Source organism: Kwoniella dendrophila, chromosome 1 (genome assembly GCF_036810415.1).
Source record: "Kwoniella dendrophila CBS 6074 chromosome 1, complete sequence".
NCBI lineage: Eukaryota > Fungi > Basidiomycota > Tremellomycetes > Tremellales > Cryptococcaceae > Kwoniella > Kwoniella dendrophila.
Genome location: NC_089476.1, coordinates 3,402,088 through 3,420,316, shown reverse-complemented (window position 1 = coordinate 3,420,316; position 18,229 = coordinate 3,402,088). Strand labels below are relative to the sequence as shown.

Sequence of the window (18,229 nt, the reverse complement as noted above, 5' to 3'; positions counted from 1 at the left end):
GATAAATAGATAATGTTAACGAAATGCGAGATACGAAATATGAATCACATGTCATCAAGCTTGGAATGGCATTATCTCAAATATGTGGTATATACACACACTGTATTATCTGTCTGTGCACGCTCTGTATATACATGACAGAATGTTGAGTCAAAAGCAAGTCTGTGCGATGGAAGTAATGTTCGTACAGTACTTGCGGTTCCTGATCACTCTTGAAGAATAATCTTCGCCTCCATCTTAAGGAGACAAGGATATGAAGCGGATCTTCTAAGAGGGCTGTTAGAAGAACAAGCAGTGTTGATGCAACACATGCTGTATAACTTCGCAGTAAGAGGATTGTTGAGAGTCAATAACAAATAATGAATAATGAAAATATAAATATAAATGCCAAGCGGTGCATATACCTTAGCTAGATGACCTCATCCTTGAACCCTTTTTTACCGAAAACTGTACGGTTATTGACTTAGGCACAAAGCCAATACACTTTAAATGTAATCACATCAAAGCGAGTCTAGAACGTTGATTAGAAAAGATTGTAATCTCAGGGTAAAAGAGTCAAGAGAGAAACAAACCGGGATCGCCCCGATTGAGTAAGAAAACTGAAAATCAAAGTGAGGCAGTATTACTCTGAGATCTTGTTACTGCATGCAGCAAAGAACCCAAAGCAGTGTTGATCAAATTCCTCATGTTTCGTGTAACAATCCGAATTTGTCTCTTTGATTTTCTAGCAATTATCACTTTGTATCATCATATTCACTTGTAATATACATAACACTGGATCTCTGGAAGAGACATAACATACTGGATTCAGCATCTGTCGATCAGATGTCAACATAGACGAACGGTGAGAGATATAGGCTTATAATACAGGAACGTGGTGCCCTTATTGTTATTATACTTGGCAAGAAGGACGATTAGTGGAAGACACGAAAAGAATTCGTTCGGACAATATTTTCAAGACAATAGCAATCCAATTAGAATTGTCTTCGGACTGCGTGGTCATCATAACAGCTAGCTAGTTAGCGACCTTTGCTGTCCGCAAGACTACATCACCTATCCCCGGAGAATTCTGCCAATCACTATCGAAATATCGAATAAGAACAGTGAATAAGAAAACATCAACTAGGTGTATCGAATCATCACCACTGAATCCCCTTCTTCTTTCTCTTCATCCTTTCTACTCCTAATACATCCCTTCTTCCCACCTACGCGTTCCTTGCTGTACAAAATGCGTTTACCACTTACAACTCAGCTACATCGTATACGGCGACCCTCAGCTACACCATCAAATTCACAACATCCTTCAGGTTCACCACCACCATCACCTCATTTGATAACAGGTAGACAAGGTTCCATAATAGGTAGATCAGCAATTGATACTTCACGTCCAATATCACCAACTATAGGAAATCATCAAAGAGATGAATCAATCAATACATCTTCCAATCAAAGTGTATTTCAATTATTTAAGGAGGATTATGTATCAGCTAGGATATATATGAAAGATTTAGATTATAGACAAGCTTTGAGGAAAGCTTTGAGGAGACATATGTATAGTGAGTGTATTGACCGATTTCTCGATGGGCTATTTCTGGTGGATAAGTCAGGTAAAAGTCCTTGCTTAAGTGTTGGAAGGTCAGGTAAAGGATTAGATGAAGGATCGCGTAGAGTATAGTCGACGGAATGAGATAACACTGCTGATTTATACTTCTATCCTTACGATAGAGTGGTATGCTATTCTCATAATAGCAGTAGTATTAACAGCTTTGATAACGTCAAAACACGAGACAATAGTAGAATTCTGTGAACCTGTTACTAGAACCATAAGAGGGTGGCCAGGTGGTTGGCTAGTACCTCTAGCTATCTTGATTATAGTGTCATTCCCGCCTCTGGTCGGACATGAAAGTAAGTATATCGTTTCGCTCTTTTGCCTACGCTTCTTCGGTATTAGCTTACTAATCTGTACCAATTCTCAGTTATTGGAATATTGTGCGGTCTAGTGTATGGACTTTGGGTGGGATTTGCGATTCTCGCAGCTGGAACATTTTTAGGAGAGATAGCGACTTGGATAGCGTTTAAATGGTGTTGTCAGGGCAGAGCACAAAAGTGAGTATAAAAGCGGTCACTTCAACGGAGGGGCTAATAGTGTTAAATGGTAACAGGTTCGAGAAGAAGAACAAGTTATATGCCTCCTTGACACAGCTGATCCGGGAAAAGGTGAGTTGCTTCTTGGCTTTTTATGGTAGAGTCTAGCTTACATCACTGTAGAGTTTCACGTTCACCTTAGTATTACGGTTTAGTGCTGTACCGGGTCATATAGTCACAGCTGTTAGTGCGTCAGCTGGTGCAAATTTTTGGATGTATCTTGCTGCTGCATTTTTGACCTTACCGTGAGTATACTGTATTCGCAGCAGCCGTGAAATCTTAATGTTGATTCCAAATCGGTACAATAGGAAACAATTCACCATTGTCTACCTTGGAAAAGCTTTTGGTACACAGTCGCGGAAGAACACAATTATCTCCATTTCAATGACCGTCTTGACGCTTCTCGGTACAGTGGTAGCTGCAGTTTACATCTATTACCAAATGCGTATCGTGATGAGACGTAACGCAGCGATGATGTTACCTACAACGGTAGTGGAATTGGATACTTCAATGACAATGTCAGAATTCAAAGACGAGAAACGTGGATCGACGACAAATCTTGATCCTTCAAAGAATTTACATGCTAGAAGACCTTGGTTGTTCACTCAATCTAGCACATATAGTAATGATGGAAGTGGATATAGAACACCTACGAGAAGTTGGTCTATGCCTGGACATATGAATGAAGAAGAATTAAGAGAATGGGTAAATGAAATGGAATATGAACAATCAGCCAATAGTAAATTGAATACCAACAATCTATCTACTCCAGCAATCAAGATTGATGATGAGAATGGGACGTCTACTCCTGGTATATTCGATAATCTACCGACAGTATTTACACCTGGTATCGATGAAACCCCTCAATCGCAATATCAACTTGGATTTGGAGGTACAAGTACATCTATATCACCTAGTGGAACCAGTACACCAGCATATTTAGACACAGATTCATTAGTTTCAACTGAAGATCTGATCACATATCCACCTACAACACCTAGAAAAGGAGAACCATCTTTTAGATCTAGCAGTACGCCACCTAAAGCATTGGCATCTAGTGAAATGACGTCTAGCAATAGTAGCAGGAATGTTAGAGGTGGAAGAGAAATTGCTGATGAATCAGATTTATATGCAATTTCAAGAGGAGCTAAAAGACCTGAATATGGACGAATGAGAGGAGATTCAAGAGCAGCTTTATTAGGTAGAAAGCCAGTTGATGATATCATTTTAGAAACAGGTTCGAATTATAGTTCAAGTCCAAGTTGGAAAAGAGATTATACAAGATCAAGAGGTGATAGTGGAGTTTCCATTTTGAATAGACCTACAAGTGATGATTTAGGTGATGCGCTGATTAGTTGGAAGAAAGATTATGGTGGAGGAGGTAGATCAAGAGGTGAATCTGGTGCTGCTTTATTAGGTAGACCAAATTCATCTGAATTAGGTTTAAGTAGAACAAATAGTATACTATTGGATGGTCAAGATGTAAAAGAAGAACAACAACAAGAAGAAGAGAATGGAGTCGAAGTCTTGAAAGACTCCAAATAAAGAGGAATGACCTGAAATAGAATTGATACCTCAGTAAATCCATATATTCGCATTCAAGGTTCAACATTATCTCTATCAGATCGTTGCAATCTTTATTTTATACTTTCTTATCCTTTATCCTTTCTGGTATTTTGTAACTGCGTTGTACAATTGCATTTTGGTTATATCCTGAACAAGATCTCTTTGCATATCTGACTTATATACATATATTTGTAAACCCTCTTTAGTATAGTTCATCGCCATGTACAAATATGTATAATGAAATAATTCATGATTATTTTTCAAACCGATCCTGAACATATCGCAGAACTTGTTCGTCAGTCAAATGGGATTGATCTACTCGACGATTACCGATTTTACTTGTACTTGAACGATATCTTGAGGATATTGCATTTCTTCCTTTTCGTTATCTTGATCTTCCAATTTTGCTTGAGCCATTTCTCTCAATCTTCTATAGTATCCACAACCGATCGTATCTCTTAACATATCTTCGTTTCTATCTAACCATTTAGGTGAAGGTGTTAGAATTCTATTTGGTTCTTGCGCTGCTATAATATCACTTGAAGATACAGCCGTTGGTACAATTTCTCTCCATGAATCAATTAATGATATTTTTTCTTTTTCCTCTTCTTCTTCTTGTTGCTGTTGCATTTGTTTTTGATTATTATCATTGTTCTCCAAACATGTAATATTACTTGATCTTCCAACACCTAATTGTTTAGTGGTAGTTGAAGATGAAGACGAGAATAAAGCATTATTTGTTGAAGGTAATAAACATTGTAATAATAAGATTAAATCATTGAGTGGATGGATAAATTCAGTTTCTTTTGTTATACGTATATAAGATGGTGTTAAAACAGTTGACAAGGTTGATAATCTTGCATGCCAATTTGAATTAGAATTGGATAAATCTGATAATTGTTTAGGAAGTTGAATTAACTGAATTATATTAGAATTGTTGATCTTAATCAAGTTGAGGATCAGGTCGTCGTTCTCTATGTCGAAGTTCGACGAGATGAACGGTTGATATCTCTACAAAAAATTGACAATGAAAAAAGCTGTTATTAGTATCCATACCTTCTGTTGGATAACAATATCACGGGTTGAAAAACCTCTCAACCTACGGCCACATCATTTTCATCAATTTCTCTAAATTCCCAATTTGCCTTTAAATCTTCTCCTAAAGATATGATATAAGGAAATGAAGCTAAATAAGCTTCTTGATAAAAATTTGACTCTCTTATAAAACTTCGAGCGCTTGTCATTGCAGGTCTTGAAGAGACTGGATTCATGACGGATGTCATGCTTTTAGGTGATTTTCAATTATATTAAAAACAATAGGAATGAGTTTTGGTATGTTGAAAATGTCGATGACAAATATTCAGTAAGAAAGGGGAGAATTTGTTGTATGAAATATAGTATTCTGACCGTTTATATAGCAAATAAATCAGACTGCAGCATTCTGTCGTTTCTACGTTCATCCATACCAACGGCGGTTCTGTGCACATAAGGCAATGATGCAGATTATATTCCTAAATCCTCAAACCCTACTAAGAAGTTTTGTAATCAAATTTTGAGGGTTCTTCACAGTTGAAACTTCTTGACCTGAAGTTTTGAAAGAATACTTCCTAACCATCACGAGATTCTATGCACCGAATGTTTGATAATTGGTCAAGTGATCATGCATAACAAAAGCAACTTTGAAAGATTTAGATTCAAGTACCCTCCTTTCGGTTCACATCCAAGATTCCAAGATCGATTAACACGCCTTTAAGTCCTGATTCCGAATAGATGGATCTCCTTATCTTCCACAATACTGTTTCATCTTGGTTTTTTCAATTTATTCCATGATAGCCAATCCGTGATTTGATTGGAAGCAGATAAGCAAGCGCTATCAATTTGATCTTTGATATTGGACCTGTTCAGGGAACTGTACTAAAGGAAGACCCTCCTTTGGGTTGTGTTTTGATCGGGGATGCGACGAGTTGATTTAATAACGATTGATCAGGTTTCCACTTCTGATGTATCCAATCGATGTGATATAATTTGATACATTTGATATAACATTCTAAGATAGGCATCTAAAACAAGAGTACTCAAACTTTGGCGGTTAATCTAAATGACCGCAATGATCAACCATTCCTGACTTCCCACACATACAATTCTGGAAACGCTTACACTCTATAGTCTTGATCATTACGACTAAAATCGATACTTGATGAACCAGGTTGAGCGGAATTAGCTCTTCTCATCACCGAACCCATCATGACACCTTCTTTAGGTATTGGGATAGGTAAACCATTATCACTTCCTTGCGGTTGGACCATTGAAACATTACTTTTATTGGATAGATTCGCAGGCATTGACGGTGATCTACTATTTGACGGTCTGGATTGATCATCATAAGGTATATATGTGTTACTGGTAGAAGAAGAAGAATGTAAGGGTGGTGGTGTAGGTCTACCTAGAACAGTTTGTGGATTCGCTGGTCCTGAGATAGATTGTGGATGAGGAAAATTCAATGATTGTTGTGAACTGGATGATTGTTGGATATTTGGTCTAGAGATCGCTGTATTGATAGACTGTTGATCACGAGAATATAAAGAATCGTTTTGAGAGGTCGAAGAATTATACCTGGACATTGGTAAACTACTTGTTCTTTCGGCTAATCCTTGCGTTGGTAAAGGAGGATGATTCTGAAATTGTTGTTGTTGTTGTTGCTGCTGCTGTGGTATTTGATCAATATAACGCCCAGGTTGACTTGAATAACTTGAACTACCTAAATTCGAATTCGAAGCTGAATTACTTGTATTGTCAGCTATTGAACTAGTTAAACTTGTTGATCTAATTCTTCTATGTCCATTATAATTTGTTGATTCACCATGGACATTAACATTAAAGTTATTTGTGGTATAAGATGAAAAAGAAGGTCTTTGATCTCTATTTTTTTGTTGTGATTGTTTTCTTCTTTCTTCTTCATTATTTAATTTTAATTCTTTTTGAAAGATAGAAACTTCTTTTAATATATCATTATTATAAGAAAAATCTAATGGAGTAAAACCTTCAAAATTTCTTGTAAAAGATGTGAAACCAGTTGAAGAAGAAGAATTTTTTTCTAATAAAATTTTAATTGTTTTTAAATGACCAAAAGCAAAAGCATAATGTAAAGGTGTATTACCTTGTAAATCAGTTAAATTTAAATCTGCACCTAAATTATATAATAAATTTATAAATTTATAATTTCCACATTGTGACGCAACATGTAATGAAGTTTTTCCACCTGAATTTGACCAATCTAATAAAAATGGAAATAAAGTAAAATATAATTCAGTCATTCTTAAACTAATAAATGATTTTTCTTCATAACTTTTATTATTAAATCCATTCGAAGAAGAATAATTTGATGTTGATCCAGAAGATGTTAATGCATTGGTTAATAAATGATTAAAAGGTGATATTGATAAAGATGGTATAGAAGCTAATAGGTGTAATATCGTATTATTGTCACCATCCTATATAACATAAAAGCACGAGTGTGCGTTAGTTATCTCCACAGCCTTCCTAATATGTTGTATTCACAAGCTTGGCCTTCTTTGCATACTCACCCTAGACAGCTCTTGATCATCGTGTCCATAATCTAGTAACAACCATTCGAAAACCTCTAAACTACCTTCTAAAGCTGCCCAACTCAAACTTGTCAATCGGTTCTTATCGGTATTCCTCAAATCCGTCTTATGTTGTAGACGTGTCAATAACGACACATTATTATCTATAGTATATTATCAGTACAGGTCTTCAGCTGATTAAATTTCTATGAGGTATTCCTAATGAGCAGAGCCCGTCGCAGAGATTTGGAGACACCGATGTAAGATTAAAGGCAAAACCAAACATACCTCTGACAGCTTGTCTAACTCTATTTGATGGTTTTCTAACCACATCCAACTTTGGCGTTATCGTCTTGATATGAGAGGAAGTTGCCAGTGGTTGACTCTCTTTGTGTGCACTAATAAGCATGCTGATCCCTTTATGCTGATAGCCTGTACCTTACAAAAGCTTTGACAAGCGAGAATGATCAAGAAAACAAAAGAGGTTGATTTTATCAAACAGATCAGGATGAACCGGTAAAGTACGCACAGGCTATTTCCGATAAACCTATCGTAATCCTCGTTTTTGATCTTTTCATTCACTTTCTTATCACAACTTGTTCTCTTCTCGAATCAAACCACATTAATCGCATGGATATAATCAAGCAAGGGTAATACAAGGATTTCAAGGTGGCATTATCGACATAAATCATACAACACCAAGATTAAAGTATTATGGCATCGTTACCACCTAGACCTAAACCTTGGGAATCTAACACATCATCCGCCGCCTTGACATCAAACGCTGAAGCTGGACCATCTACACAACCATCTACATCTTCCACATCAGCTTTCGACAACGCTCTACAGGCTAGCAGTAGTTCTGTCGCACCTCAGATACCTGATAGACCCAGTGATCTGAGCGGAAACAGTAAGTCAATATTACAAACCACGAATGTCTACCATCATCGCGTGACCCCCTTGTTTGCAGATGATCCACTCAACTGCTGGGTCCGGTACCAACGGTTGTGCAAAATCGATTTGTAAAAGAAGGGTTTCTTGCTGATTGATTCATGTGCCCGTCTAGGTCTTACGACACAGTCTTACGGTGCACAGAATCGATACTCAAACTCATTAGGGATGTCCTCATATGGCGGTATGGGAATGGGTGGTATGGGAGGGTACGGAGGATACGGCGGAGGATATAGTAGTTATGGTGGATATGGAGGTATGAGCAGGTTTGGCGGTGGTGGTTATGGAATGGGAGGATATGGAGGGATGGGCGGTTATGGTATGGGTGGATATGGTGTCGGTGGAATGGGAGGACCCGGTGAGGTGAGTGATAGCGATATTCTCATTTTTGCAGCCATCAATACAGTTCACCAAGTATACTTCTCGCTGAACTATCAGCTTGACACAATAATTACTGGCAGTGTAGATCAACAATGTGCTGACTTGGTGAACTTTCGGCCATAGGGTTATAACCTCACATCATCTTTACAAGCTTCAACTGCACCAGCATTTGCAGTATTAGAATCACTAGTTACAGCATTTACATCTTTAGCGCAGTTGATAGAATCAACATACATGGCAACGCATTCATCTTTCTTTGCGATGGTAGGAGTAGCAGATCAATTAGGTTCATTAAAAACGTATTTAGGTCAAGTCTTAGGTGTATTTTCAATTTTGAGATTAGGTAAAAGGATAATAGCTTGGTTGAAAGGTAAAAAAGTAAATACGAAAGATTTAAATTCTAATGGTTGGGCAAATGAATGGTCCTCTAATAGTGGATTACCAGGAGGAAACACACCGGGTGCGGGAGGAGGAAGACCATCGATAAAACCATTAATAATATTCTTATTTTCGGCAGTTGGACTACCTTATTTAATGTCACGTTTAGTTAAACTGTTGATTGCTTCTCAACAACGGCAACAACAACAACAATTAAGTATGAATGGCGGCGGTGTTGGGGGTGGGGATATAGGAAATATAGATCCAACAAAATTAGAATTTGCAAGGGCAAAATGGGAATTCAAATCAAATGAAGAATGGGAATTGAATTTATCAAGAGATGAAATTGTTGCTATAATTGAAAAACGTCAGCCGAATAATCAGACGACAAATGGTGATATTGGTTGGTGGAGAGGTAGAACTAGAGATGGTAGAATTGGTTGGTTTCCTGGTAATTATGTGAGTGAAAATTGCGTAAAACGGGCTAGATTCTGGGACTTTACTGACTATGATATATGGTCAATCTATTATAGGTTGAAATCATTAAGCGGAGAGAACCGGCTGGTTCAGAGGCTGCTAAGGTTGTATGATGTCTTCTTACAGTACATGCACATATATCAGGCAATCTTACTAGTCAAGGTTTCACCTTTCAAATGCCAGCTGTTTTCAGAGGAAGTCAAGACCCTTTGTCAAACGGGAAATGAGACCACAACAGCCTTCTTCTCTGAGTACGAAATACCTATGGCAGGGGTGATTGATGCTGAGTCGCACTTACTCGATAGCAAACGAGATCGTGGAGCTAGAAGGGTCAGGCATCATCCTCCTCCATGCTTGATATAGTAGTTCCCGTCTGTGCTTGGATATATGTTACATAAATGTGGAGTGTCTGATCAGGTAACAGGAATGAGAATGTCGATACTTCGATCCTAGCATCCCTCAACAACTTAAATGCAATCATCTTGGACCAATCCACATGAGGGCATTATCTGTCTGATCATGATTCAATGTTGAGGTTGTGCTCATTCCCGTTTATCTGGTATATGACTACGCTTCTGATCGAGGCAGAAAGACGTACCGAGACACTGGAATGCTAGGCACAGGTCATTCTAAACCCATGTGATCGAGTGGAGGGATCGTCGGGATCATCGGCGCCGGTATACATAGAGTGACATAGTTGATGGATCTAGTGTAGTATTTTGGGATAAGAACAATACATATATATAGAGAGAGAACGATATAAGATTTCAATCTTCATCACTTCTCCTTGATCTTAGTGTACTACCAAACTTCTACTAAAGGAGAACAACTCTTGCACGTCGTGAACCGTTGATCGATATAGCCAAGAAACCTGAAGAATCGATACAAGATGTCAACAGTACTTATAACAGGAACCAATCGAGGTATTGGACTTGGATTAGCTAAAGCATATGCTAAACAACCGAATAATACTGTTGTATTAGGATTGAGAAATCCAGATAGTATGCCTGATATCCAGGGTGAAGCTGCAGAGGGGGTGAAGATTGTCAAAGTCAAAATTGATTCAGGAGAAATCGAAAGTCCAAGAAAAGTAAGTTTTGTTACTGATTTGTAGATAATGAATGGAATTAACGTTTACATACTGGGTGATTATTAGGCTATGGAAGAATTGAAGAAACAAGGTATTGAGAAACTTGATATAGTAAGTGTATCTAACTATCATTTTCGTCTCAGATTTTACACTAATTGATCGTGTTTGTATGTAGGTTATCGCAAATGCAGCTATAGGAGATTGTTTTGGAGCTTTGAAAGAAGTAGATTTAAGTTCATTTGAAGAACATTGGAGAATCAACGTGAGCATACAAAATTCAAAAGGATAAAAATTTAGAAAATGATGGTACAAACTGAAATATTTTTTTTTATATATAAGGTTCTAGCTCCATTAGCTTTATTCCAAGCTTGTGTTCCTTTAATCAAGGAAAATGGGAAATTCATTTGGATGTCTTCAGGCGCAAGTATAATTGATAGAGTACCTGATAAGTTAGATGCTGGATATGGTATAACTAAAGTAAGTACTATACTGATTCTCTTGACTCTCTCTTATCATTGATTCGAAAAAAAAAAAAGGTGCAGATAACTGACAATGTATACATCATTTTATAGTCGTCAATGAATTACCTTGTAAGTTTTCTAATTTGAGATGTCAAAGAATAAGAGATGAAATAACAATTGACATTTTGCATTATAATGTGATAGGCTCGTTACGCTCATTACGAAGAACCGTCAATTATCTCATTTTCATTAAGTCCAGGTTGGGTACAAACTGATATGGGTGATAGAGGTGCAAGATGGGCAGGTATGGAGAAAGCTCCTATAACAGTTGATGAAAGTGTTTGTAAGTAGAATTTCGTTGCTTTTCGCTACATATATAAGCCACTGATCTGCTTTTTTTTTTCTCTTTCTCATATAGCTGGAATAGTCAAAGTAATTCAAGATGCTACAAAAGATAACTATTCAGGCTTACATATGAGATATGACGGCTCAAAGTCTAAATGGTAGAGTTAGACAGAGGCGTTTGTATTGTTTGTTCAGGGGAAAGATTTGTGTTGTATGTCTTTTTGATTGTGCTGCTGTCTTGCAATGTATTTTTACTCTGTCCTTTTTATGTAGGAATCATATAGCATGAACATAGGGGTATCAAATGTATAAACAGGTATATATGTCAAAATGGTATAATATGAATCTTTATCAAAAAGTAGAAACGATTTATGACACAATAAAATAACCCAAAAATATGATAGTTGAAAATACTAAAATACGAAACCTTTCCGATATATTGATTAATCAATGAATTGAAAAACAAAAAATTTAGACCGAAATGAAAAGAAATTGTAATAAAACTGCACATGTACTGTACTTCTGTCTTGATTGTTTTCAAACCTTACCAACCAATATTAGCTTGACTTGCTCTTCTCATTTTTGATTTATCTCTACCACCTTTTGCGAATCTACCTTTTAGACCTGCTGGAGTTTTCTCTTCTTCACTTGAATCTGATCCACTTTCACTTTCACTTTCACTTGAATCTACTTTAGGATTAGGTTGTGAGAGTGAAAATCCATTTCTTTTCCTTGTATTATTATTACCCATTTGATTATTATTTGCAGGTAATGATATTCTTGAATTACCAGTTCTTCTGCTACTATTTGTCATAGATGGAGTAGATGGATTAGGTTGAGAAGAAGATGGGAAACCAAATGATGCTCTTGATCTTAATGCATCTTTTGATAATGATGATAAAGTTGGGAATGCGCTTGAGAATGTTGGTTGCTGTGGTTGTGATGAAGATAAAGTTGACAACCTGGTCGAAGCTCTTGGTAATGTTGATGGTAATTTTGGATATAATGATGAAGTTGATCTTGTTGACCGTAATTTAGGTAATAATTCTTCGTTATCTGATGAATCAGATCCAGAATTCGATTTAGATGATGCAGATGACGAGGATTGACTTTCATCTTTATTGTCATTAGTGTTACCATTTCCATTAACTTGGACAACACCATTCATTCCCTTATCAGAGACGTCCTCCTCAGATTCTTCATCTTGAGGTTGAGAATCTTTTACTTGATCCAATCTAGGTTCCTCTTGTTCCTCTTCGTTAATTCCTTCTTCTTCATGTTCATCCTCTAAAATCGGGCTAGTGAACCTCAAACTACTTTTCCTATTTAAACCATTTGATTTTCTTTCGGATAAAGGTGATTCAGCTAACGTGTTATTACCAGTAGTTTTACCTTTTGGAGTTTCATTTATACTTGTTCCAGTATCTGATGAAGGTAAATTTGGATATAAATTATAAGCTTGAGTTTGTGGAATTTGTGAGCCTTGAGACATGAATAAAGGTGATGGTCTTGATCTTAAAGCACGAGAATTAAGACGAGGTTCACTTTCTTGTGTTTCAGGTACTAAAGGTATTTTCATTGTTTCAGGTGTCCTTTGTGTAGAATCTCCTTGTTCTTGTTCATCATCGTCATTTGGTGTTTCGTTCTCAGCTTCGACTGTAGACTCATCTTCTTCAGGTATAGGTTCCGGAGCTTTGTTTAGAGGTTCAGGAGGAGATGAATCCAGCTGATCGATTTGAGATTGAGAAGACCTTAATGGTGTTGTACCTCTTCTAGAACTTCTTCTAGGTTGAACTGCAATAGGTGAAGATGCAAGTTCATCAATCTGTGATGAAGGTGTAGTACGTCTGGTACTTCTTCTGACAGGTATCGGTAAACTTGATGAAGGTGAAGAAGATCTGAATCTCGTTGATCTTTCTGGTTGAGGTTGAGAAGATGATACTCTTCTAGTCGTTATACGAGGTGACATAGGTTCGATAGTAGGTTCTCTAGACATTGATCGTAATCTTCTTCTTGGTGGTGAAGATGGTGTTGGAGCAGGTTGAGATGATGAAAGACGAATGGGTGGAGCAAGTTCAGTATCTTCCTGCTCCTTGGCCATACCTCGTGTAACCCTTCTTCTGAGTGGCCGAGGTGTAGGTTCTTCTTCTTCTTCCTCATCATGTTCATTGCCATTGACAAGTTGAGTAGCCGGCATAGGTACCGATACTTCTTCTTGTGTATTTTCGCCAGTCGATGAAGGAGGCGACATCAAGCCTTGAGAGATGATATGACCCGTTTTCCCTTCTTCCGATTTTGATGGAGAATCTACATCCATAAGGCGTTCAGAAGCATCGTCTTCATCGATGGCTTCTTGTAGTGCTATTGAGCCAGGAAGTTCATCGACCATAGGGGTAGGACTGCTTGCAACTGCAAGGTCTGTAAAGGATTTTCTCGATTGATTTGTTGGAGGCGGTGAGAGTGGTTTCCTTCTACTTTCTTCTTCTTCTTCTTCTGGTGGAACAGGATTGACGGTTTCTTCGTTTTCGACTTGTTTAGGTTCTATAATATCCAAAGATTGCGTAAAGGGCATAACTTCATCCTCTTCATCCATATCAACATCTTCATCAGATTTCTCATCTGCAAATTCTCCAACAGAACTTTCTGATCCTGCTCTAACTCCTCTAGCGACAAATGATGAAGGTGGTAATTGACGTTCAGGTGTTGATTCAGGTTCGGAAGCATCTTCAATCTCTTCATCCATATTAACATCTTTCATACCTGCTGCTGATTCTCTAGCTCGACGTTTGAGATTTTGTGATAAAGGCATAGACATGAAATCGTTCAATGATGGTGTACCGTAAGAGCCTGAACCTTGTTTCCTAGATAGAGGTGATGGTGATCTTGCAGGTGAATCGGCTGATTCGGATCGACTTCCATTTCTACTTCTAGTACCGGAAGTTGATGACCCTCTTGAACCAATACTTTCAGCATCGGAATCTTCTTCAGATCCAGATTCGGAATCTCCTTCAGACCCTGAGTCATCACTATCGCTTTCAGATTCTGAACTACCTGTCTCGATAACAGCATCAGATACACTAAGACCAGATACTGAACCTGCTTTCTTTGAAAGAGCTTTAAAGTAGATTGGAGGTGCACTATGTTCTCTCGGTGGTGATTGAGCGCGTTGAGACTGTTGTGAGGGCTTTGGCGCAGGTTCAGGTGAAGCTGAAGGTTCCGGAGAAGAAGATTGTTCACGATGAGATGGTTGCGAAGGGATCGGAGCGGGCTCAGGTGAAGCTACAGGCTCAGGAGTGGAAGATTGAGACACGATGGATGGTTCAGCAGAATCAGGTGGAGTACTTAATTCTCGTGCAGATATCGGCTTTTCCTTTGGTAACGCTGGAATAGGCAATTGAGTAATTGGTGTAGTAGCTGGACTTTTCGTGGTAATCTTCTTTGGTGTAGTCAAGCGCGATTTGTTTCCCTTTACACTATTGGCGATCTTGTCAAGTCGATTGATCCAATTTTCAATAGCTTCAATACTCGATTCTCTCAGCTGATTCTTCTTTCGTCCTTTTTTCTCTTCCAGTAATTCATGAAGTCGATCTACACCTTGCAGTACTGCAGGACAGTCTTTCTGTAAGTGAGATGGACCATCGCAGATGATGCACTGTCCTCTTGCAGCAAGTTGTAAATGGTAATCAGATGTTATATGCTGTTTCATTTTAGACAAATCCATTGGTGAGGGTTCATATGCAGGAGATAAGTTTTTGGAAAGAGGAGTAGGCGATGGGCTTCGTCGAGTAGTGACAGACTGAGCTACAGCTATACCGATAAACAGTAAGATAAAAGCATTCAACGACCTTCAACTTGAAGGTATAACTTACCTTCGGCTTCAGGTTCATTCACTGTTTCCGCAGGCTCTGGTTGTACAGTCTCCGCGATCAGCTGATCCCCTTCGATATGCTCTGTCGCTTGTTCCTCTGCCTTTTCCGCCTCACCTTCATCGTTCCCAAGATCGTCCTTCTGCTTGTTGGCATCTGTGTCGATCGCTGATTCGTGATCATCATCTTCACTTTCGCTCTCTACCGCATTTTGCTCTGGTAGCTCATCCTCTTTTTGCCGTTCTGGCGATCTTGGTAATTCCTCTTCTTCCAGCGATACAGCATCTTCATCTTCAACTGCGACCTCCTTTATGGGTGTTTTGGGCGCTTTAGCAGATTTAGCAGATTCACCGTAAACTTGCTGAGGGGATCTTTCGATCATCGATGAATTGTATTTTGACGTTATGAATGGGAGAGGATCATTTGGTCGAACATGCAGAATGTATGGTACAGATAATGGTATTACTTTTGACAAATTTGTCCGAGGTTTGCCTATCCGAAGTACTGATTGCTCGCTTGACTTGGTGTTAGCTGGAATAAAGGTAGCATCTACTGGATTGACCTCCATAGATGCTGCATTGGTGCTTTGGTCCGTTGCGACATTAGTAGTGGATACATCCTGCTCTTGAAGGGGCATTTCTTCTTGTGTAGTCATCTTCTTCTTTGACTTTCTCTTTTCTTTCTTAGCTGGAGTGACCGGGGGTTCAGTGGTCTCACTTTGCGCTGCAATGCTAGGTGTGATAGCCGCCGCTTCCGCAGATTTCTTCTTCCTGGAATTCTTTTTGTCTGTTTGAGGTGGAGTATCAACTATTAGGGGAGTTTCTTCTGATTGCGTTTCAGGAGTCCTAGGCTCCGCTTCCAACTCTGCTTCTGCAGCAACCTTCTTTTTGGATTTCTTTCTCTCCTTCTTTGCTGGAGTTACGGTTTGAGCTGTTGCAACATCCATACTAGGTACTTCTGGTTCCGTTACAGCTTCCTTGCCGTTATTTGTTGCTCCTTCGGGTACAGCTGCTTCAACCTGCATTTCCTCTTCGACATCAGGGTCACCCTGACCATTCACTGCTGTCGCATTCACTGAATGATTCGATTTGTCACTGGTAACTTCTTCCGACTGTTTCTTGGACTTTTCACTCTTTTTGCTGGATTTCGGCGTCTCCTTTACTGGTGATTTAGGTAATTCCTCTATTGATTCTTCGTCGACGCTACTATCAACAGAAGGGGTAGGCATACGACCTAATGGACTCGGTGTAACAGGTTTATATCTATTTAGTTGAGTATAAGGAGAATATATTGTTGGAGTGGAAGATGATAAATGGATTTGAACCGTTGGTTTTTGTTTATTAGCGGATGAAGGTGTTTTTTGTTCATCATTAGCTTTTTCTTGCTTCGATCGTTTTCTTTTCTTTTTTTCTGGGCTTTTAGATGTTGATCTTTGTTGAGAGCCTGTTGGGTCCTCTATAGAAGTAGAAGTAGCAGTTGATGAAGCTGTTGAAGAAGTAATGGATTCCTGAGAAGAAGATTGAGAGGGTTCAGGAAATTCTGATTTTCGTTTCCTCTTTTTGTTCTTGGTAGAGGTTGGTGTGATAGGTGAAATGTGGGGTTGAGCAGAAGGGGCATCGAATGATGATGAAGATATAGGTGGTTTAGCGCTTTGTGGAGTTTTAGGTTGTTTTTCTCTTTTCTTTTTAGCTGACTTATTTTCTGTTGAACCCACAGGATCCGCTTGAGCGGGTGTAGCAATTGGTGTTACCAATGAGGGTATCTCTGTAGACGTAGGAAGGGGGGCTTCTGTAGCATCAGACACTTTTCGTTTTTTCTTCTTTGATGATTTGGTTTCTGTCGGAGTTTCAGGTGGATTATGTGGTGATATTACCTTGTCTGCATTTGGTGTAGTATCCTCATCTCTAGCGGGCATTGGTGATTCCTCTATTCTCTGTTGTGCTATTTGAGATTGCAAAGATGTGGAGACACTAGTTTGCTCAGATGAATCATTCACAACCTTCTGTTTGCCTTTTTTATCCTTGATAGACTTATTTTTAGGAGTTTCGAAAATATCATCATTCTTCTTAGTTTGTACACCTGCTGGAGATGGTGTTTGAGGTTGTGGTGTTGGAGGAACAGTTGTAGATTGATTATGGGTTGATGTACCGGGTATGTAAACTTTTATATGGTGAGTCTTGGTTGGATTATCAAGTACTCTACGCTGGAATGAAGTGAAATCGTATTCTGTGACAGCGTCAGTTCAGTTATTCAAGCTAAGGAAAAGAACCGGCAAAACTCTTTCGGTTGTACAGACTGAAAGTATCGCTCACCATCAATCAAATCAACTTCTCTGCCATTCTCTCTTACATGAGACAACCTAATTTGCTCGGTAGGGACATTCGGAGCTAATTTGCTAAAAACACCAGATGCAATGGAGTTGAACGATACATCTTGCTCTGAAATGATCATCCACAAAACGTAAGCAATCGCGATGGGCTGAGCTGCTTCAAGAAATTACTCACTGAGAACTCTTTGAGCTTTTATTGATCCATTAGCTAGTTGAAAGTGTACGGTTGGGCCTCTTTTTCTGGGACCAGTTTTTGGTGTTGTAGTAGATGGCATATCTGTATTTGTTGTTGTTGCGCCAGACTCGATAATTGCATCCTCTACAAGATCATTAGCCACTGATGTTTTCTTAGCCATCTTGATTGTTGTAAATCGAGCAGATGACCTTGCCTTTTCCCCAAGACAATATTCGTGAAAGTATTTAATACAACAAAGCAGATACAAGCCAAGATAACCAAACAAATATAATGTGATTAAACATATATTTCTTGAGATTAAAAGTCAACTTTCGGTTTCAGGTACGCGAAACATCTCTCAACATTTCTCGCTGATCTTAAATGGAAGGCATATATATTTATATCAGATGGGTAGATCAACTGAGATTGATAATAACTTTAACCGTCTTTGTTTCAGCATGCATGTATACATCTTTTTTGT

The 18,229-nt window shown here is 38.5% G+C and overlaps 6 protein-coding genes across 6 annotated transcripts; 3 read left to right on the top strand and 3 right to left on the bottom strand.

Moving 5' to 3' along the window:
* Window positions 1-1,228: 1,228 nt before the first annotated feature.
* Window positions 1,229-3,690, top strand: L201_001218 (uncharacterized protein; the record flags this gene model as incomplete). The annotated part of the gene is made up of 6 exons (XM_066217011.1): window positions 1,229-1,556; window positions 1,726-1,905; window positions 1,977-2,106; window positions 2,163-2,217; window positions 2,269-2,390; window positions 2,454-3,690. 6 exons carry the CDS (start codon window positions 1,229-1,231, stop codon window positions 3,688-3,690), a joined length of 2,052 nt encoding a protein of 683 aa, XP_066073108.1.
* Window positions 3,691-4,026: 336 nt separating this feature from the next.
* Window positions 4,027-4,994, bottom strand: L201_001217 (uncharacterized protein; the record flags this gene model as incomplete). Its single annotated transcript, XM_066217010.1, has 2 exons — window positions 4,027-4,722; window positions 4,815-4,994. The coding sequence occupies 2 exons, from the start codon at window positions 4,992-4,994 to the stop codon at window positions 4,027-4,029; spliced, it is 876 nt and encodes a 291-aa protein (XP_066073107.1).
* Window positions 4,995-5,864: 870 nt separating this feature from the next.
* Window positions 5,865-7,704, bottom strand: L201_001216 (uncharacterized protein; the record flags this gene model as incomplete). Its single annotated transcript, XM_066217009.1, has 3 exons — window positions 5,865-7,202; window positions 7,296-7,459; window positions 7,584-7,704. The coding sequence occupies 3 exons, from the start codon at window positions 7,702-7,704 to the stop codon at window positions 5,865-5,867; spliced, it is 1,623 nt and encodes a 540-aa protein (XP_066073106.1).
* A 305-nt stretch (window positions 7,705-8,009) lies between these two features.
* L201_001215 (uncharacterized protein) lies at window positions 8,010-9,595 on the top strand (the record flags this gene model as incomplete). Its single annotated transcript, XM_066217008.1, has 4 exons — window positions 8,010-8,205; window positions 8,362-8,609; window positions 8,751-9,464; window positions 9,539-9,595. 4 exons carry the CDS (start codon window positions 8,010-8,012, stop codon window positions 9,593-9,595), a joined length of 1,215 nt encoding a protein of 404 aa, XP_066073105.1.
* Window positions 9,596-10,371: 776 nt separating this feature from the next.
* On the top strand, window positions 10,372-11,540 carry L201_001214 (uncharacterized protein; the record flags this gene model as incomplete). The annotated part of the gene is made up of 7 exons (XM_066217007.1): window positions 10,372-10,572; window positions 10,639-10,683; window positions 10,748-10,834; window positions 10,912-11,049; window positions 11,145-11,162; window positions 11,238-11,376; window positions 11,452-11,540. The coding sequence occupies 7 exons, from the start codon at window positions 10,372-10,374 to the stop codon at window positions 11,538-11,540; spliced, it is 717 nt and encodes a 238-aa protein (XP_066073104.1).
* Window positions 11,541-11,922: 382 nt separating this feature from the next.
* On the bottom strand, window positions 11,923-17,929 carry L201_001213 (uncharacterized protein; the record flags this gene model as incomplete). The annotated part of the gene is made up of 4 exons (XM_066217006.1): window positions 11,923-15,185; window positions 15,248-17,470; window positions 17,557-17,682; window positions 17,749-17,929. The coding sequence occupies 4 exons, from the start codon at window positions 17,927-17,929 to the stop codon at window positions 11,923-11,925; spliced, it is 5,793 nt and encodes a 1,930-aa protein (XP_066073103.1).
* Window positions 17,930-18,229: the final 300 nt, after the last annotated feature.